The sequence below is a fragment of the Podarcis filfolensis genome (genome assembly GCF_964270895.1).
Source record: "Podarcis filfolensis genome assembly, chromosome: 15".
Taxonomy (NCBI): domain Eukaryota; kingdom Metazoa; phylum Chordata; class Lepidosauria; order Squamata; family Lacertidae; genus Podarcis; species Podarcis filfolensis.
In genome coordinates, this window is record NC_139618.1 from 28,985,945 (window position 1) to 29,007,671 (window position 21,727).

At 44.6% G+C, this 21,727-nt stretch overlaps 1 protein-coding gene across 1 annotated transcript; it reads left to right on the top strand.

Annotated features, from left to right (window-relative positions):
• Positions 1-1,405: 1,405 nt before the first annotated feature.
• On the top strand, positions 1,406-21,200 carry DDX6 (DEAD-box helicase 6). Its single transcript, XM_083587239.1, has 14 exons — positions 1,406-1,632; positions 4,528-4,982; positions 8,286-8,349; positions 9,395-9,499; positions 10,349-10,478; positions 11,401-11,547; positions 11,672-11,766; positions 12,197-12,319; positions 12,468-12,596; positions 13,259-13,375; positions 13,905-13,968; positions 14,553-14,654; positions 16,161-16,343; positions 17,529-21,200. The coding sequence occupies exons 2-13, from the start codon at positions 4,783-4,785 to the stop codon at positions 16,334-16,336; spliced, it is 1,452 nt and encodes a 483-aa protein (XP_083443365.1). The 5' UTR covers positions 1,406-1,632; positions 4,528-4,782; the 3' UTR covers positions 16,337-16,343; positions 17,529-21,200.
• The last annotated feature ends 527 nt before the right edge of the window (positions 21,201-21,727 follow it).

Genomic DNA, 21,727 nt, shown 5'->3' on the forward strand with positions numbered 1-21,727 from the left:
GATTTGCAGCGTCTGCGCAGACACAATTTCCGGTGCCGCAGAGGCGAGTCTCCTCACCTGTGTCGGTTTAGCGGACTCACCGAGCGGTTCAGGGACAGCTTGTGGGCTGGTTAAACGACCCCCGTGGGCCACTTGTGGCCCATGGGCCTTAGGTTGCCGACCTGTGGTTTAGACCACAGCGCCACCCACGTCCACTTTGAGGAAGAGATATTGGATTAGATGGGTCTTTGTCCTGATCTGACCACAGGAAAACGTGTGGTAGACACTGTCCGTGCAGACAGTGTGCTTGTTCATGTTGCACACATGATGTATCCTTGTGAAAACTGTTGCCAGCAACTGTTATAAGAATTCTAAGGTCTCAAATATAGATGTTCATCAATGTACCAGGCAAACACATACATAAGTACATAAACCACGTGTATGAAATAGTACAGGAGAGCAATCCTGAAGCCATTTTTGACTCTCTCAAATTGACATCAAATATTTCTTTGTGCAAGGAGGAAGGAAAAGCTTTCCAATCGCTTTTGGACTGTAGGGACTTACACCTTTCTGCAAATACAGTCTGGCGAGTACAGTGGTACCTCAGGTTAAGTACTTAATTTGTTCCTGAGGTCTGTTCTTAACCTGAAACTGTTCTTAACCTGAAGCATATGTAACCCGAGGTACCACTATATCTGAGCAAACTATCAATATGTTTAAGAGATTCAGGCACTAAAGTATTTACCATCTCAAAACAAAAAAGGAATGGCCAGGCTACCCAGAAAATGCAATCAAGGAAGGCATTATCAGGTATCCTGGTAGGCAGGAGAGAAGCAACGCTTTCAAATTGTTTTGTGTGTATGTTTTGTGGGGGTATCTTAGGCTACAGGGTGGGCAATTTCAAGTGTAGGGGCTTGCGCAGCATTGTTCGGGGTTCTCCTCCCTCCTTGTGGACCTTGTTGCAAGTTTATTTCCTTTAATAAAGATCAGGTTTTGCTTTCATATACTCTGGTGGGCCTCTGCTTTCTCTCCGACCGATAAAAATCTCCTGAGGGACTCTAGACAGAATCTAGATATTCCACAAGGGAATTACAGGTATTTTCTTATAACAGTGCTTAAGTGGTTTTGAAACTACAGTACTGTAGGTACATTTGGCGAGGAGGGGGAGGAGGAAGCAGCGTCCATCTGCCATAAGGGCGTAGTAGAGCCTCCATGTACAGGAGCAGAGTCTGCCCCTGAGCATCCGCGTCGAGCACGGGCTGAGGAGGCGCGCGCAGCTCGGGCCGAGGCGGAAGGACGGGGCGAGCGTCGCCGTTCGAGCGCGGCCGAAAACTCCTCAGGAGCCTCTTCCCTCCGCAGACAACGGAGCGGCGCTCGGAGCATGCGCGCCCAAGCGTTCGAACGCCGAGGGGGTGGTGCTTCCGGCGTGGGCGGGGCCTGCCCTGAGAGAGGAAGGAAGGAGGAAGCCGCCATCTTGTTGTCGCGTCGCCGCCGCCGCCGCCATAGTCCGGAGCAGACCCACCGAGTGACGGGCTAGGAGATAGGCCGACACCCGGAGCGGGAGACCGAGCGCAGCAAGGCAGGCGCGAAAGAAGGGAAGAAATAAAGAAAGGAAGGAGGAAGGAGAGAGCGAGCGAGCAGGCAGCAGGGCCGGTGAGGCGCTTCCCCTCTGTGAGGCGCGGGGGCGGCAGAAGATGGGGCGCGCGCGTGCGTAGCTGGGGCTGGGATCGGGGCCTCCCTTTTCCTCCTCACACGCCCCTCAGCGACAAGGAAGCGGGGAGAAAGCGGGACAGCCGGCCGACGGGCCTCGGCTTATGGGGTCGGCGGGTGCCCGGTGAGGCCCGACGAAGCTACCCCTGCTGAGGGACGGGCGGCGGCGGCGGCTTTGTCGGCCTTCAGGCCGCGCCCCCTCCCCTTCCTTTCTTCCCTCTGCTTCTCGGTCCAGGAAAGCGCGCGGAGGCCCCGGCAGTCGCAGCAGTTTCCCTTAAAAGCGGCGCTCTGCGGGTAAAGGGTTTTTGGAGTGCGCCGGGTGGAGGCTGTGGCCCCGCGGGATTCTGGCCTAGGTCTTGGTGGCTGCTCACTTGTCCAGCCAGGAACGGAGGGTGTGGAGGTGGTTCTCCACTCCCTTCCCTTTTTCAAACCCCCGCTCCGCTTTGCCGACACATAATCAAAATGGGGAAAGGGTGAGGGGAGAGAAAGAGACGCCCTGGAACTCTCTTGTTCCTTCCTCTGAGGGAAGCTGAAGGGCCTGGAAACCTTCGTAATGAAAACGTTGCAGCCCCGCCCCCCAAAAATAATCCAAAAGGGGGAAATTATCTTAGTGTTATAGCCAACTGGCTTTACACGGAGTAGACCCACTGAAGTTGATGGATATAATCTAGCCATGCCTATTCATTTCACTGGGCCCCTTCTGAGTATGAATAGTAATGGATGCAAGCCATAATATGCAGCTTTGCTCCGCAGCCTGGCTGTGGAGAAAAATGTTTTTAAAGCTGCTACTTCTAACACCAAAATTTTCGGGGTTTTTTTTCAGGGTAGCAGGCCCTTTATTTTCATTTGTGGCAGCTGGTCAGCCAGTCTTAAGAAACGGGGGGGGGGGGGTTCTGACCAGTGCTGTAGTTCCAGCAGGGGTTAGGGGGTTGCTTTGTGGGTCTTTTGTGATTCTCTGCCTTGGGCGTATTGAGATGCGGTTGGGGGAGTGTACTACGCTCACGCACATAGTGACATTTTTGGCCTGGGAATTTCTGGACTTGCCATTTTGGAAGAAATAGTAAATTAGTTCCTCAAATCACAACACTTGCAAAAGGAGGAATGCAGACTTTATTGAGTACACTCTTGTATAATCAAGCTTGTATCAACTACACTCTTGAGCGCTTGCAAGCACTTTGGGGATTGCTCAGGGAGGCCTAGAGTGGTTTTATCTTAGTCACTTTTCAGCAGAGTAGTAAGAAAGCTAGCTACACTGCAATATCAGTAACAAACATTTCAGAGGCCTCCCAGCAGCTTCTGTTTAGTTTTCTGGTGGTCTGCAGCCTCTCCTGAGTGACTATACTTTTGTAACATATTCTCAGAGGAGCAGTTGAGTTTTGAGGGTACATACCCTTCTCTTTACATGTAACTTCAATACCAAGACTTCAGCATGTGCCATCCATAAAGAGGCTTTGCTCTGGAATCTCTGTAAGCCTGTAAGATGCATCTGGCAAACTTCACTTCTTATTTCCAGTCAGGTGGCTTTAGCTGAAGAGGTGCTCTGCAATTCAGAAGCCAAACTTCCTGCTTGGAGCGCTTGCTTGTGTCTGTGAAGTGCCATAGTTAGAGCTCCTTTCCCTTAACATGATTTGCAAGCATGTTTTGGGGCCACTAATTCTATATGTGCACAGGAAAGGGCTTTTCAAAGTCACCCTTTCATAAAAATTGGAGGGGGGACTTGTCACTGTCCCCATACTGTGTGCCTCCATTTCATTTCCAAAACAAGTTCCCCTTTAGAAGTTTTTTTAAAAGGCAGCACACCAGTGTGCAGACTTCATTTGCAGCAATATTTTCAGCAGATAGGAGGTAGTGTAATAAAAACAATACTGAAAAGAAGGAGACAGTACATTCAGGATATTAAGCAAAAATTTTGTAGTTTTAGTAAGAGTTTTGGAAACAAAGTTTAGAGAGCTTATGGCTAGTTTATTAACAAAGACAATCCACCATCTGTACTGGCATCCTTTTGCAATGCAGAGTTGCTGGGGAACTAGTGGGAGTCTTTTTGGATGTGTATCAAATTTTCTCATTTCCAGAGGTGTGCCTATGTTAGTCTGTTGCAGCAAAAACGAGTTTTACAGAACCCTCATGACACTAGGTCAGATCCATCAGGACACAAAGGATTCTCTTTTCTCTCCACCCCCTACAGCCCCCACCGGCCCCAGAGGGTCCTTCAATGTTTGCAGTTGCCCAAGTGAAAGTCCCGTTGCCACAGTTGGGATATCACTGTAAAAAAAAATTATTACTTGGTGGATTAGAGTCCACTTCATCAGATAAAGTAAGTTTGTTCTCAGTGGGCAAATTTATATACATCTGGGTGTAGAGAGAGAAATGAGAGAGAAATGTAAACAATGAGGTCAGATAGAAAGGAATGCAGAAAGCCTAGTAAGTGAAAATTGCATTAAAGTTTAAAACGTCATAAAATTACATAAAATAAGCAGGGTGATCATGATGATAACTTATTATTTTACTTTAATGTAATTTTCTGGCTTTATTTTTTGTTTTATTTCTATCTCATCTCAATGTTTATATTTCTCTTTTTTCTCTCGTGTATATATATCCACCAACCCGGGAGCACACTCAGTGCGTTTGAAGGGGGCCCTAGTCCATCAAGGCTTGTGTCATAAGAAATTTGTTAAGTCTTTAAGGCACCACAAGACTGTTCATTGGGGGTTTTTCCTTATCAGTAGTCTATTAGTAAAATAGTTCTAATATGTCTGCATCATTGAGGACATCCTTCCAACTGGTATAGCTTGCAGCAAATAATTAGAAATACTAACAGTATTATCTTATCTTTTTCAGATTGAAGTGAGTGGTTTTTGGATAGAACTCAAGTTTGTCAGAAGACTTTTTTTTTTTTAAGAGAGTTGTTCCACAGTGCAAGTTACTGCTTTACTCTTGAGTGACTTTACAGGTGCTTGCCTGCGTTGCAATAAAAGACTCATATATTGAGCAGGACCTTATTTATCTCTTCATCTTGGAGAGTCTAATAAACTATTACAGTTTCTGTACTCACAAAGTTTTGAAGTTGAAAAAGACATCTTTATAAAGCAAAACATGAGTACAGCCAGAACAGAGAACCCTGTTATAATGGGTCTCTCCAGTCAAAATGGACAGCTGAGGGGCCCCGTAAAACCCACTGGTGGCCCAGGAGGCGGGGGAACACAGGCTCAGCAACAGATGAACCAGCTGAAACATCCCAACACAATCAATAACGGCACTCAGCAGCAAGCACAGAGCATGGCCTCCACTATCAAGTGAGTACTTGCCAAACTACTCAGCAGCCATGTTGGTGCTTAAAGGATGACCTCCAGAGTTCTTCCTGTGGGCCTGTTTTGCCAACCGGAGCAGTACTTGATGCCAAGCCTTAACTGCCATCCTTTCTGTTCTGTTAGTTTTCATGCATTCTAATTGTTGATCATGAAATGCCCTCATGTGTTTGTACAGAAAACCCAGTGTTTCCATTGTTAATGAGATTGACAAAATCCACTTTGGTTGTGCTAGGCTCTGAGCACTTTGGACTCCATAGCTGCATTAATCAGACCTTAACTAGTGTACTGTGTCAGGTTCTGGGTGCTATGCTTTTAAGGAGGATGCAGGCAAATGAAAATGATTTAGAGGAGGGCAACAAAGCTGATCAGCCATATGTAAAGGGAGTCATATGAAGGATGGTTGAAAAAACTGAGTGTGAATGCCCTGGAGGAAAGCCTAAGTGGTAACATGACAGCACTCTTCACATACCTGCCCCAGAGGACAGGATTAAGTCTAAGGAGCTTAAGTTACAGGTTGATAGATTTTGGTTGAAAATGGGGAGAGCCCTCTTGATGGTTCTAGCATCAAACAGGGAGGTGGGCTATATTTCCTACAAATCACCCTTCACCTCTCTGATTCTGTGGAGCTTCAACGATTTCAGCAAATACTTAATTGGGATTCTTGTACTTCATTGCTTAATGTGTATTTGTATCTATCAATGCACATGGTGCTTTAGAGAACCCTGAGAAGCTTATAATAATAATTAAGCATGTTAAACATATTAATAACATATGGTATACACAATAATTTAGTATATGTAACTGCAGAAAAGCTTTCCTAATCAGAGAAGCTTTGACTACTTCTCTGAGTAGCCTAGGCTCCTTGATCCAATAGCAAATTGCTGCAAGCACAGAAACACTATTGAGAGAGCTGTATTAATAATTGAGGCCAGCTACCCAGAGAACAGTGAAACCCACAATCTCAGGAATATTGGACTTGTGCCTTAGAGGTAAGAACCATCGTACTGATATTCACCTGGAAACAAGCTCATTGGCTGCCAGAGGACTCACTCAGAATTGGTGTTGTGTATTCCCAGTAGCTGACATTGGTGATTATACTGGTGGCTGCATTTGTGATGGACTGAAGTTTCTGCATCATCTTCAAGGTCAGCTACACATAGCTGCATATTGGAAGAGTGAGGCTTCCAGACTTGCATAACAGTGGCAAGGCTACTTGCCCCCTGCCTTATTGGTTGAAACTGTTGAAATGTACTGCTGTCCGTAACTTCCACCTAAGAGTCCAGGAGGAAACTCCAGCAATTAACTTATTTCAGGAGTGTGACCCCACTCAGAGCAAACAGTTCCATCTCTTCTCCAGTTATAAGATTACCTACTATGAGCATCTGTCTTGTCTGGACAAAGTTTGATATTGACCCTCATCTTGATCATTACTGACTTCAGGCAGTCATTTAAGAATTATCTTATCTGGTTCAGATAGGAAAGGAATAGAAACTGGGTAATCTCTCCCAGTGGTTTCCTGTCTTGTATTAATATGGTGGGACAAAAGAGATACATGCAAGACCCCATAAGAGAGCTTCTGCTGGAAAGAAAAGCCCTTCATTATAATCACCTGTAATTGCCAGATAGGGCAGTAATGGAAGACCGCAAAGTGGTCTCCCCAGTACTTTTTTCTGGGGGAGATGCAGGGCTACGCATACCCCTAAACATTTTGTGAATCTTTGTACTTTTGTCCATTTAATGTATTTATTTTTCCCAATTTGAACTATAAAATGGTGGTTTTCTTGAGTCAAAATGAGAGTACCCCATATCATTTTTGTTTTTTAAAAAAAACACTGGGTCTCCTTATTCACAAAACGTGTAGCACTTCCAGAAAGATGCCATAATCATTAGTTACAAAAACTGCTGAGAAGTTCAAGAGCATTATTGGAGTTCTGCTCCCCATGTCTCTTACTGGAAGTCATCAGCTATGGTGATTAAGGCAGTCTGCCTGAAACCACAGCCAGAAGCCAGTTTGATATGGACCTAGATAGACAGCTCCTTATCTATAGTTCACTCAACCACTTTGGCTGTTAGGAATATTGGCCTAAAATTTCTTAGTTTATGGTAATCGGGGATTTTTTTTAAAAGTGGTCTTACTATAGAATGTTTTGGTTTAGATGAAAGGCATCTTTCCCCTAATGAAGAATTGACTATATTATGAATTGATTATAGTGTTTATTAAATCTCTTTAGACAACTTTTATGGAAAGACCCAAGACAAAATACATGGCTTATAAAATTTAAAACCATAATTAAAACAATTGTCCATAAAAATAACAAAATCAACAGTGGCAGAAAACACTTAAAGAGATATTTATTAATGTGCTGTCAAGTGCACACGGTGTAGAAGGTTTTTACCTGGCACCATATAGTTACAGCAATTTCTGTGCCAGGTGAGCTTTGGGAGAATATTACCGAGGTGCAGAACCATCACTGAAGAAGCCTTCCATGAACATTTATTGGAGCTGACCAAATAGATTCATGTCAATAGGCACCTTCTACAAAGATAAGTGCCCTGAACCACACAAGGCTTTATGGGTTAAAATCAGAACCTTGAATTGGCCTGGAAACATAGGCAGCTAATGTGGTTGGGTTAGACTTGTAGCCTGATCATCTGGCTGCTGCATTCTTCATTAATTGCCATTTCTGCACCTATGTTCAGCAAAAATCAAATAACTTCTTGGTTTTTAATACAATTTCAGGTGCTTGCTTAACATTTATTGGGTACTTGACTGCATAATGAGGGCTTTGGATCATATGTCAGAAGAACTTTGCGTCCTGAAACACAGACTAAGGTGGTGCACTGTCGGTCTAGGGAATCTTGTCTTGCTTAGTTAGTAGCTAGATTAAATTTGCCACTATTGCTTTCAGTTAACTAATTCTGACAAGTTTTCTAAGGCGTGGATTTTGCATCTGCCACATGCATAATGTAAGGACAGTATATGGACCTCATCTGACATAGCTGCACAGTATAGATTTTACACCATTTTAATTGTCATGCCAAAGTGTCCTGGAAATTGTAGTTTGGCGTGTGCTGAATATTTTCCATTGCAGAGCTCTTGTTCCCTTCACAGTCCTATGAGAGAAGATGGCTATTATATGAATTTAAGCCTTGGGGTACATTTGAGGAAGCATTAGTTTTTCTTTTGTCATGTTCTCTGGTTTGCATTTCTGGCTCTGTCGTACTCTCAGTCTAGAGTGGAATGGTGCATCCTATCAGCGGCTGACAAGTCTTATTTTCTCACTTCAGACCTGGCGATGACTGGAAGAAGACTTTAAAACTCCCTCCAAAAGATCTGAGAATTAAAACTTCGGTAAGGAGTTCCTAAACCTAGAAAGCATGCAAATATTGGGCTTTAAATATAATTGAGGGAGGTGTGTAGGTGTTTGGACTAAAAAAGGTAAAGGGACCCCTGACCGTTAAGTCCAGTCACAGACAACTCTGGGGTTGCGGCGCTCGTCTCGCTTTACTGACCGAGGGAGCCAGCGTTTTGTCCGCAGACAGCTTCCGGGTCATGTGGCCAGCATGACAAAGCCACTTCTGGCAAACTAGAGCAGTGCATGAAAACGCTGTTTACCTTCCCACCGGAGCAGTACCTATTTATCTACTTGCACTTTGACGTGCTGTACTAATCACATTAGGGGACGTGGGTGGCGCTGTGGGTAAAACCTCAGCGCCTAGGACTTGCCGATTGCATGGTCGGCAGTTCAAATCCCCGCGGCGGGGTGCGCTCCCGTCGTTCGGTCCCAGCGCCTGCCAACCTAGCAATTCGAAAGCACCCCCGGGTGCAAGTAGATAAATAGGGACCGCTTACCAGCGGGAAGGTAAACGGCGTTCCGTGTGCTGCGCTGGCTTGCCAGATGCAGCTTGTCACGCTGGCCACGTGACCCGGAAGTGTTTGCGGACAGCTCTGGCTCCCGGCCTATAGAGTGAGATGAGCGCACAACCCTAGAGTCTGTCAAGACTGGCCCGTACGGGCAGGGGTACCTTTACCTTTACCTTTTACTAATCACATTGGCTGTGTAGAATGGACCAAAGGGCTTGTGCATGCAAGCAAGAGCATCTTTTAGTACATATTCTCCATGATGAGCAAATGAATAAGAAGCCAAGGAAGCTGCCTTACACTGTTGGTATGTCTTTCTGAGTAGTTTCTACACTGGCTGGAAGCAGCTGTCCAAGCTTCCAGGAAGGGGTCTCCTCGGCCCTATCTATAGAATGCCAGGGATTGAACTTGGGAGCTTCTACATGCAAAGGAGGTGCTGTCCCACTGAAGTATCACTCTGCTACCTGCTTTTATCTGGTACTGAAATTGAATGTGTGAGAGGGCATGAGCTGACTGTTCTACTTTGCTTGTTCAGGATGTGACATCCACAAAAGGAAATGAATTTGAAGATTACTGCCTGAAACGGGAGTTGCTGATGGGAATTTTTGAAATGGGCTGGGAAAAACCATCTCCGATTCAGGTTGGTTTGTGTGACAGGAGCAGATGTAAGGTGCTTACCTGGTGAATGAAAATTCAGCTGGTAGAGGACTATTTGAGCTGGATGGTGCATGATATGGTGCTTTAGATTCCTGTTGAGCATGATGCTTTATTTTGCCATGTTGCTTTCACTGGCACTCTGGCAACTTTATCTAGCTGCTGTGTGGATAACTGAGGCTCCTCCCTCACCCATGTATGTCCAGAGTTCAGGAACATTATTGTTCAAGACAGTTAATGCAGAACTTTTCCTGCTTGAGTCATTCTTTTTCAGCAATTATAAACTTCTTATAGCTGACCAACTAGGAGGAAAGCCATCATTTTCTCAATAGGCCATTGGTGTCACAATAGCCTGAAAAATATGTGGATTCTGTATTAAATTGTTTGTGCATCCAGTCCTTGGCTGTGTGGAGGGCAACAGGGAGAAATCTTGACTCGTTGCTTTTTCTGTGACACTTTTACTGGAGGACAAGGCTCCTGTGCTTTGACTTTGGTTCATCCTGAAAACTATATCATCTGAAGAAACTGGAAGCAGCTATCTCTGTCCATTTTTGAAAAGGAAAAAAAAACCCCTAGCTAGTTAGTTACCTTTGAGTCACCATGCTGACAGGATGAGGGCCCCTCTGTAGCTTCTATCACTCTGCTTGTGAGAGGTCCAGTTCATGATGATAGACTTCTTGCTTGGGTGGCGGGCCATGCATGGAAGATATGTGCTTGTTTGCCCTAGGGTCTTAACTAATGCTACATTAGCTCCAGTGCCTCTCCCCCTACCCTTTGCTCCCAGTAGAGGTAAGCATTGTGTTTTCTTATGCTGATCCTTGTTACTTCTTTTAAGGAGGAGAGCATTCCCATTGCTTTGTCTGGGAGGGATATCTTGGCTAGAGCTAAGAACGGAACCGGAAAGAGCGGCGCCTACCTCATTCCCTTACTTGAACGGCTTGACTTAAAGAAGGATAACATACAAGGTGAGTTGAAGATGGGAAATAAGATGAGAACTTTGTCTAGATCTTTAAATTTCACCCATGGCTGTGTTGAATCCCTTACTATCTTTAACTTCCCACTTCACAGATGTCAGGAAAACAAAGCATTAGACAGACTTTCTCAAGGTTGATAATGCTGCTTTATCCCTGCCTGTTCAACAACACCCCTTTAACCTTTAGCAGCACCTGTTAAGAAGGCTGTTCCTTTGATTTACAGCACACTTTTACAGGAAGTAAAATTTGAAGGGTTGAACTGCAAACTTGCCCACCCCAGAATCGTGAAACAGTTGCTGAGATTTTCTCTGCATAGTAGAGATAAAATGCTTGAGAGTAGATTTAGTTGATGAAAATTACAATGGGATGCAATTAAGTGTTTCTTGTTACAGTATGCTCCTGCCAGCTAAGAACATAACTTATTTTCTGAATCAGTCTGTCTTTAGTCCAATATTCTTGGTCCAACTGGATGCCTCAGGGAAGCTCATTTGCATACCAGGCAAGAGGGTGATAGACAGCCCCCAATATTTGTTGCTTAGAAATAATTGCTTCTGGACTAGGTGAAACTTCCTTTATTGAAGCTCTCTGAGCTAGTGACTTAAGACCACCACGTTAGTGAATGCATTCAATTAATTATTCATTTTGTTAATAACTTTTATGTCCTGAGCTTGCTGCCAACCTGTTTCATTGATCTTTGTAGTCTAGGTTTTTATATGTTTGAAGAAAAAATATCTTTCCGTTGCCTCTGTTTACACTTAACACTTTTATTGTATCTGTATAGGCTGGTAAGAAAAATGGGATTTTTGAAAGTGTTGTGTTGAGCTCTTAAAGGGTACAATATATGAATTCAAAAATCCTTGGACTGCCCTGAATATTCTTCTTTCTTGCACCTGAATATTCTTCTTTCTTGCAGCAATGGTGATTGTTCCCACACGAGAACTTGCCCTGCAGGTCAGTCAGATCTGCATCCAGGTCAGCAAACATATGGGAGGGGCCAAAGTGATGGCAACCACAGGAGGAACCAACCTGCGTGATGACATAATGAGGCTTGATGATACAGGTAGGATATTTTGTGATGCTGAAGTGTAGAGCCCGGGACGCCCTAGGTGGCACCTGACTGCTTAGTTTCAGACCTCCATAATTCAAGTTGCAGCTCATCTCTGTGTGCTTCTGTGTTTTTGCAGTGCATGTGGTGATAGCTACGCCAGGGAGGATTCTGGATCTCATCAAGAAAGGAGTAGCAAAGGTGGACCATGTCCAGATGATTGTTCTAGATGAGGTAATATTAGCGTTGCCAGACTCTGGAATCTGTTCTTTGCAAGTTAAAGTAGCAGCACGTGGCAACTCCTGTTCCTTGAAATGCATTTTGAAATCAGGCCTGTATCCTGGTACCCTTGCAAAGGATGATTCTTCTGCTTAAAAGGGGTAGGGTCTGCATGGAAAAATAAGGTCAAGTTGATTCTGGTTAAGGGCTGGGAAACATTAATGTCTTTAGTGGCTGGGGAAACCCAGCCAGATGGGCGGGGTAGAAATAATAAATTATTATTATTAAATTATTATTGAGGCAGGCATGTTAAAGTGAAGCTGGAACTCTTATTTGGAACTACAGTAGTTGTAAAGACAGACCAGTAAGGATCTCTGAACGTTGAGCAAGCTTTTATATGTTGCATGAAGACTCCAGTGTTAAATTGGTCCACTTGTATTTGCAGGCAGACAAGCTGCTGTCCCAAGATTTTGTTCAAATAATGGAGGACATTATTCTCACGCTACCTAAAAATAGACAGATCTTGCTATACTCAGCCACTTTCCCTTTAAGTGTACAGAAGTTTATGGTAAGTGCAGCGTTGATTATTTTCTTGGACTGTTGGCACTTGCTACAACATTTGATAAATCCCTCTTTTCTTAATGACCAAAAGAACAACTGTCAGGGTTTCCTGCAGGCTGCATTTTTACCCAAATGTCAAAATGCTTCTCTTTCAGAATTCCCACTTGCAGAAACCTTATGAGATTAACTTGATGGAAGAGCTGACACTGAAGGGAGTTACTCAGTACTATGCCTACGTAACTGAGCGCCAGAAAGTTCATTGTCTCAACACACTATTCTCCAGGGTAAGCTGTGACATCGGGCTTCCAATTCTGCCCCAAACTATGTTTCGTACATGGAATCAGATAGACCAAGTCATATAACTAAACAGTAAACTAAATAAAAGCCGTTCATCTAGAAAGCACAGGTCTGAAGACTCCTGGAGAGGAAATGAGGGTTTACATGGTGGCCTCCTCTAATATAGTCCGAATGAAAAGCTGTGTTTGCATATCTGTACTTACTGCTCCCCACCCCCCATAATCTTTCCAGTAGAATAGAACTCTGAATGAGAAATTGTCATTTAAGAGGATATACATTGTTGTATGCTTCATGTTCTGGATTGTTCTGAAGCTACATTTCTTTCCTGAGTTGGGGCTTAAGTTGTGAGGGGCTCAGGAACTATGCTGAACTGAAGCAGCTGCACCACTTGTTCATCTTGCAGCTGGTAACTCTTTTTACCAGAACCATTAGAACTACTTTGAACCACCTTTCCTAGCCTGATGCTATCCAGATGTTTCGAACATCCAACTCCCATCAGCCTCAGCCAGGGGAGGATGATACATGGTTATGTGTGGGAAGTGTTTGTGCAGTTTATAAATGAGATGCTTTGTTGTGATAGTTTTGTCTTTTTAAAAAGATTAATTGCCTTGGAATTTTCAGACATTGAACACTTTGTATTTGTATTTAGCTCCAAATCAACCAATCAATCATCTTCTGCAACTCTTCCCAACGGGTTGAACTACTAGCTAAGAAAATTTCCCAGCTGGGGTATTCGTGCTTCTATATCCATGCAAAGATGAGACAGGTCAGTATGAAGTTAAAAATTAACAAGCATCTATAGGATTTTAATGCAGCTTGGTTCCTGATACTAAGGGTTGGGGAGTGCAGATGAGGAGATAGATGCTGTTCAGATGTTCCCTTCTTGCTGCATGACACATTCAAATACTCTCTGGAACCACCTTCAGTTCTGTTACTACTACTCATATGGCACCGAAGTATGCCAGTATTTGAAGAGATTTCCTTCAGTTCTTAAATCAAATGAGAGCCAGATTGGTACTGGCACAATGGGGGGCTAAACAGATGGCTAAATTAAGATAGAATTGGGGTAACCTAGTGTGAAAGTAGAAGACAGGAACTGATAGGGAGTGGCCCCAAATATAGCACTTCAGACATGCAGTATCTGGTGCAGCAGTTTTTCCTGCAGTAAGTTGTGCTTTGTGGCATAAATTGTGCAGACTGTTGTTTCCTTGCTGTTTCCCTGGAGGTTCCCAGCTGCTTGGTGTCTCAACGTCAGGGGATGTTTTGGTGAATAATCTCTTCCTGTTTCTTACCAGGAGCACCGCAATCGTGTGTTCCACGATTTCCGGAATGGCTTATGCCGCAATCTTGTTTGCACTGGTGAGTACCCCTTTTGTTTTCTCTCTGGCTCATGTCTCAAGCCTAGTGACTATTCAGTATGAAATTGAAAGTAGACTTAGAATATCTTCTCTGTGCTTCCATTTTGGAAATTCATTAAGCACCTTCAGTCAAATAGGAGAATGCAAGAGGGGTATGGGCATTATTATGAATGGACGTAAGAATTAAGAAGGGGGAAAGCAGTTTGGATAACCTCCCCCAGCTTCTTGTTGGCTTAGTAGTTATCCTTGAAGAGCATTCACAACTGAATGGTGCAACAGTTTGAGTAGCCAAGAAACGCTTTGTCCAGGTTCTGAATTTTCTTGGTTGGGAAAAGTTAGCTATGGGACAACTGTGTATTGTTCATCATAAATATCTGTGTGGCTGTGAAGGGTTCTTCAGGGTTAGTCCTTTAAAGAATCCAGCAGCTCTTGAGGCTAAAGGAAAAACTTAGTGCAAAATTAGTTGTGTCTTGGTTTCCTGCCCTGCTAATGCCTGTTAGCAGACCATCTTACCACTTCTTGGTTGAGGAGGGCTCTCCTTGTCACTTTAGTCAAATTATCTAAACTGAAAACTTCATTTTTCAGATCTGTTTACCCGAGGTATTGATATCCAAGCTGTGAATGTTGTGATAAACTTTGATTTTCCAAAGCTGGCAGAAACGTATCTCCACCGTATTGGCAGATCAGGTGAGAAAGCTGTGCAGTGAAGAATGACAGCTTATTTGGTAGCTTCTCGCCAAATACTGCTCAGTGAGCAAGCAGCAGCCAACTTTGACTTTGTCCTTCATGTTGGAGACCATGGTCAGATTAGGGTTCTGTTAGTTCACCAGCTACCCCTCTGTTAAGCAGAGCTGATGTCATCAAGCTCTTTTCCTTTGAAAAAAACAATCCATGAGCAATATTGCCCTTATTTAGTCATTTATTTCTGCACAGTTCAGATTGCATAGAGAGAGGGGAGATGGGACCATGTGGGTCATCCCTCCACTGATACTACCCATGTGTTGGGGAACATGTAGGCTTTTATTGTTGCAGCTCATGTGGGTTTAGGAGGCTTCTCTTCCTTCAAACCTTTCTACAATATGTGGACAGCATGGGGTGAAACATAATGGCAGGGGTGAAGCTAATGTGTGGGGTATCACTATCGCTTATCCAGCGATCTTGATTCAGAGGAAGTTAAACCAGGGGTAGCTGTCATGATACCTCCAGATGATGTTGGACTGCAGCCTCCATCATCCTTGACCATTGGACATGCTGGGTGGAGCTGATGGAAGTTGGGAGTCCCACAAAATCCAGCAGGCCTCATGCTTTCTATCCCAGAGTTTAAACAGAGGAGCCTTATTGAGTTCCCATCATCTATGCAGTCTCCTAACCTCCTGGTGCACTTTACAGAGGGCCGCCCTTGAAAACTCAGCTGGCGTAGTTGCAGTTCACCTGGTATGGTAGTGGGTTGACACAGATGCATTCTCTGCAGCAGCTTTGTTGACTGCTGATTTGATTAGGAGCACAATGCAGTGCACCAGTGAAGTCCTACTCAGGCCAAGTTCTTCATGATTCTGTGAACCACACTCCCTGTGGTCATACCCCAACCCATTACACTCTGAGAATGGGCACCTTTCCAAGAAGATCTGGGGGGAATATTCTGAAGCAGGCTCCCCCCGCCCCCATCGGGATTGTTGGTTGCTCACTGCAGGTTTGAGGAAGCTTTGCAGGGGACTAACCTAATCTTTCTTCTTGTTTCAATTGCTATGCAGCAATTAGTTCCACAAATAGAAAGTTATTATCTATCTATTGTAGATAGCAACATATTTCATATGATATATATGTAATCTGTTTGGATTGAACCAGAAAAACTACATGCAAATAGCTTTATTACAGAGATCAAAATGTGAGTGGGCTAGCCTTGCTTGATTCTTAACTTTGTACTTTACCCCTCCTCACAGGGGAATAGTAAAATGCCCTTTTATTATTTTTGTTGAAAGTTGAAAATACCAGAATAAATGGGGATGTGAAACTTGAAAGTTCAGCTATACAGGGTGTGGGGAGGAGAACTGGGTGGCCTTTGAGTCTCGCGCTGGGGTTGAACAGTCTTCAGCACTGCTGCTGAACCAGCCATGCATTAACTGACAAGGGACAAAAGCTGCTGCAAGCCTGAGGATTTTCTCAACTTATGTCAGCCGATTTCTCTCCTTAAAGGTCGATTTGGCCACCTTGGGCTAGCCATCAACTTGATCACCTATGATGATCGGTTCAACCTGAAGAGTATTGAGGAACAGCTGGGTACAGAAATCAAGCCCATCCCCAGTAACATTGACAAGAGCCTGTATGTGGCAGAATACCACAGTGAGCCTGTAGAAGATGAAAAACCTTAACTGCTGCGTATGTATTTGACTTGGGGTCTGAAGGGAGAAGCAGGCTGAATTAGACTGTCCAGTCATTTCTGGAGAGGTGGCTGAATAGGCCATTCCTGCTCACTTGCCTGTCCTATGCATGCCTGTGCAAAGCAATGCTACTTGTCTCTGCACTTTGCACTTATTAGTTGTTAATTCCATATATTTATGAGGTCTGATAAGAGTTTATAGCTTGGTCATAAGGATCACTGCTTTCTTGTGGCTTTTGGACTTGTGGAGTGTCAGAGTGAGCAAATTTTCTACTTGACTCTTGGATGTACACCTTTCAAAGAGCCTGGGGGCAAGTTTACTATTTTCCCCGCAAACAGTGGCTAGAGAGAATTTTCTTTCTCAGGCTCCGTTAGTGGCTGTGAGAACAAATTGAGGGGCAGCTGATAGAAATAAGGGGCTGTAGTTCAATGGTAGAGGATCTGCTTTGCATGCAGAAGGTCCCAGGTTCAGTCCCCAGGGAAGGAGTAGGTAAAGATGCCTGAACTGAAACTTTGAAGAAGTGCTGCCAGTCAGTACTGAGTTACATAAGACCACTGGTCTGCCTTAGTATAAGGCAACTTCCTATATTGTTGACATCCGTCTGTCTTGAGAGACAATGGAATGCACCTTCCAGGGTGAAGTCAAACTGCTGGAGAATCACAGCACCTGCTGTGGCTGCAGAGACATGTACAATTGTTGGGTGCCTAAGTTGTTGATGTGTGTGTGTGTGTGTGTAAGTGTGTAAACAATTTCTCACATGTACTGGAGTGTAGATGTGTTACAGGAGTTTAAGGATGTCTTCTTATCAAAGGGCATTCCTATAGCTCGAAGAATGTACAAAAGAATAATAGAATTGTAGAGTTGGAAGGGACTAAAATATTCAAGCTTCTTGATTAAGAAGTAGCAGGGAATTATGTTTTTAATCATTTTTCAAAATACAAATAATTCTTCTTAAAAGTATACAGAGAAAAATATTATGCAGGAGGCAAAAAGATTATGCATGGAGAGCTAACCAGGAAGTATCTTTCCTTCTATTTATGCTGCCTTGCAGGCAGGCAGCAAAGCAGACACCTTGCTACCTGGTTTTGAGCTGTAGCTTTGGCCTACACACCCTATAGTGAAAGTGTCAACTTTCAATGCATTTTGTGTGATACTAATGTGAGTGTTTCTTCTTCCTTTCTAGGCTTTGCTTAAACACACAAGCTTAAAGCCCTTTGATCCGGATATGTGATACATTGTTTCTTTTGGGATGCCCTTCTCTTTGTGGGTTTTTCATCTATTGTTTTGGAACTATGAAGATTAAAGAGCTGAGTTTTTTTTCTCGTTTTTTTTTTTTTAATCTGGCTGTGAGGATGGAAGCAGAAAATAGGAAGGAAATACCTTTGTTTTTCCCACACGTTTGCACTGTGTGCTGACTGAACATTAGTTGCACTAACTGCTGGTTTTAATTTCTTTCTTTGTGGTGGAGAAGAAGAACTCTGAAAAGAGAAGACTCCCAAATTCAAGCTTGACTCTGCAATTTCAGATTCACCCACAGCCGCCTGACTGAGTGCATTTCAACTTCTCCCTGGCTCCTCATCTGTCTTTTAAGCTAAAGAGCTTGTTACTTATTTGTGCAAAGTGCCTTATGCTATGAGACCATTCAGAATATCACCTTTCAGATACAGCCCAAGGAGTCATTTTGGTTCAGGTCAAAGTCTCTCTCCCCACCTCCACTCCCTTCCCCTCTCGCACACATGCTGGGCCGGGAGGTGACACTTGTCAGTAATACTTTTTTTTTGTTCAACTTTTTTTTTTTAATGGAGGAGTTGAGATGCAGATGCAGTTCACCCACTCTGTAAATACGTGTATTTAAACAAAAGAACCCGGACCACCTGGGTTGATTTGAGTGCAACATCAACACCCCAGGAGGAAAGAGCCACTTGCCACCCACCTGCAATATGGAGCCATCCGAAAAGCCCTCCTTGTGCTCTTGTAGAACACTACAGACTGGTTTCCGTGAGTCTCCGTTGGTGGTCACAGCACTTGCTAGGTAGACTTGTCTCAGAGCCGTGGTGTTCTTTCCTTTCTGAAGCGTGTTCCACAGAAAATTGGATGTGTATACTTGTATAAACTCTGTAAATATGTGTTTTTTTCTGTTATGGGTTCATATATAACTTTCTTTTTTCTTTTTTCCTGTTTTGATGAAGTTTGCTGGGGTTAAAGGGATTATAGATAGATCTTGACAGCAGCTAAAGGTGAGAGGGGCTCAGTTTTCTGCAACACTACTCCATGCCAAGCACTACGACTTCAGACCTGGAAGAGATCTGGGGGTGGGGTAGAAGTGTGTCTGGGGAGCCCTTTTGGAGGCACACCTGGATTCCTGCCTACAAGAAACTCCAGGAAGGTGGCACCTGTGCTGGAGGGGGCACAGTCCTCCTTTGCCTTCTTGCAAGATAGAAAAGGACATGCAAAGTGTGGATTTGGGACTAAAAAGAGCAAAAACTGTTGGCCAATTCCAGAGTTCTCTTGGATTGCGTTGCCTCTTTCGACTTCTTTTTGACTTTGTCTCAAGCCTGTCTGCCTAGAGACTGGAGCAGGCCAGGGCAAGCCCCTCCTTGCCCCTGCCCAAGCCTTTGCTCTCCTCTCCCCTCTCTGCTGCAGGTGGCCTGCATGCCTTGATTACGACAGGCAAAAGCTTTAGGTCCAAGTAGTGTTGCTTTAAATTGTGCCCCTCCCAATATGCTTGATGTTTGGCCTGATCTGCAGGCAAAAGGAGTGAGTAAACTCGACCTGTAAACTTCTTAAGAATTCCCTTCCAGCCTGACCAGCAACAGGCTGCCAGGAGGCACCAGGGCAAGCACAGACCCTCTTTGCTCAGACATAGTCAGAAGCTGCACTTGCCACACCATCCTGCTTTCTTGCCCCAAGGAGCTAATTTACCCTGATTTCTCCCACGATGGAAAACGACAACCTTACCCAGCCTACTGCTTAGAGGTCTGTGCTTAGAACCAGGTGCTTCCTGGCAACACCTTTCAAAGTGAAAATGTTTTGTCTAGTAACTCCACAGTAACGTAGCAGAAGCTGCACTAAAGTATAGCTCCACTGCTGGGGACTTTACTGCAGCTGCATCAGACTGGCAAGTACTCTGTGGGAGGGGGGGAGGGATGCTTTGTGGGTGGGAAATTCTGACCAAAAGCAAAATCTTGCTCTTCTGCTGCAGCCAGTCTTCTGTCTTCCTAGCAGAGGAGGTAAGGGGGTCATTTTAGTGCAAAGGTGACAAGTGTGCAGGAATCTAGAACCTCGTAGGAGCATGCACACCTGACATGGTGCCATGAGTTGAGGTGGCCCCCATGCCCTGTGCCATGCTCAGCCGGTCACTCTTGAAGCACAGCATTTTTAAATGGAAAGTATTACTTTAAATGTGGCCTCCTAGCAGGGGAGCAGCATTTGCCTAGATTCTTGAGCGCCAATCTTGGGTGGCTTTTGTTGGGTCAGAAAGCCACTTGGTGCTGGTTAGAAGCCCTCTCTAGGGCATAGAGGGACATGTAAATGGAAAGATGCTCCAGATATTGACTAGGTAGACCCTGGTCTCCCTCCCATTTCCCCCTCTTAATCTGAATAGAAACCCTGAAGATTATGGGCTCGTGTTCCTAAATTGCCAATGTAGCTCCATTAATATTCATTGTGGCAGCCTAGAGCAATCTATTTTATGTTGTTCTGGCTGGGTCCAAAGAGAATAAAACACTGGTGTACCTTGTGGCTGGCTTATCCCCCTGGATTGTGCAAGGAGTAACCAATCTACATGATAAATTCCCCCCCAGAGCTGGACAGGGGCAAAGCCAGGCTTGGGATACTTCAGTGTGTTCTTTCCAGAATGCCTGGCACTCGCCAGAGATTGCCCATGAGGGTGGGTGGGGGTGGGTAGGTCTTATTTGCCTTTTTTTTTTTTTTTTGAGAAAAAAATATATCCAGAATGAGATGGGAGCATCTTTCCTTCACCTGCTTTTGTGTCTGTTGTGGAGCTGGATGAGATCATGTAAACAGGACACAAAGGCAGACGTGCTAACATCGGGCATCTCATTCTTATTTTTTATTTTTATTTTTATTTTGGGGTTGGGTTTACCTACACAGGACTCATGGACTGCTGCCAGTGAAGGAAGGCCTTGTGCGGCTTCTGGTGCATGGCAGTGTCTTTGCCATGGTGTGCCATTGTTGCCAGGAGCAGGCTGACCTATGCTGCTGGTGCCAAGCATGCCGTGGGTTTGTGGGGCGCAGCTACCATTTCTTCCCTGGCAGAATATGGAAAGGGTAATCCCAAGTAGGAGCACGCTAGATCTGCTGCGACATTTGTGATGCGCCTCTGCTATGCCAGGATCTCCCTTTTGGCAGCATTCCAGAGTTCTGTGCAGGGGGTGGGCGGGGTGGGATGGGATGCAGAAATATACAAAGATAACGGCTCTGCTGTGTCTTAACCAGGAATTGTGGGGAGGGGGTATCTGGAAGAAAAATTAGTCTCTATTCCCCTTATTGAAACAAAACTGGAAAACGTCAGGGGGAGGGATGTTTTGTTTTCAGTTCAAGCAACATTGTATTTCATTAGTCCTCGGTCCAGGCCATGTTCACTGTGAACAATGGGGACTAGAATTTGGAAACGGGATGGGGTGGGGCGGGAGGGAAGATAAAACTTTTTTTGAACTGGTAACTGGCAAATGTCCAGTAGAGCTCATGTTTTTGGTTTGATATGTGTCTGCGCACACAAGTATGTAATAGAAGGCTGACCATATCTGTGTCAGAGGGCAGAAGTGATGGATGATAAAAGCCTGACTTACTTTTCAAGAGAGAATTAGCTCAATAAAAGCTCACTGGGACTCAATCTTGCCGTTTCAGTTTCTTTCTTGGTCCGGTGGTGGTGGTTTACTTTTGTGGGGTGGTGAGAGTATTTAAGTCCAGGGAAGATGTGATGCATAGGCTTGTCTACAGGACCTTGACAGCAAACTATTCCCCTCAACTGCTGCCACCAATTTGCCTTGTGCCAATACTGTCTAAGCCAGGCCCAGAGGAACTGGCACCTGCTTCTGGTCTAGCTGAACACTTCCCGTCAGGTAGCTCAGCAAGCCGGCTGGTAGAATTAGGGCTTTCACCCAAGTGCCAAAGTGGGGCAGCTGTGTTTGGATGCTCCCTTCACTGGTGTTTGTGCCCCTTGTAAAGGAATGAGCAACACCAATTGTGTGAGGGAGGTCAAGAGAAGTAGCCAGGCAGAAGTAAAAGTGATCCTTCCTTCTTTGCAAACACTTCATCTGCATGCATGGGGGGGGTGGGGGGGAGAGGACTTCCTTTTTATAGATCAGTCAGGGCCGGATTCTGCCACTCTTTACATGGAGTGCCATGGGAGCATAAACT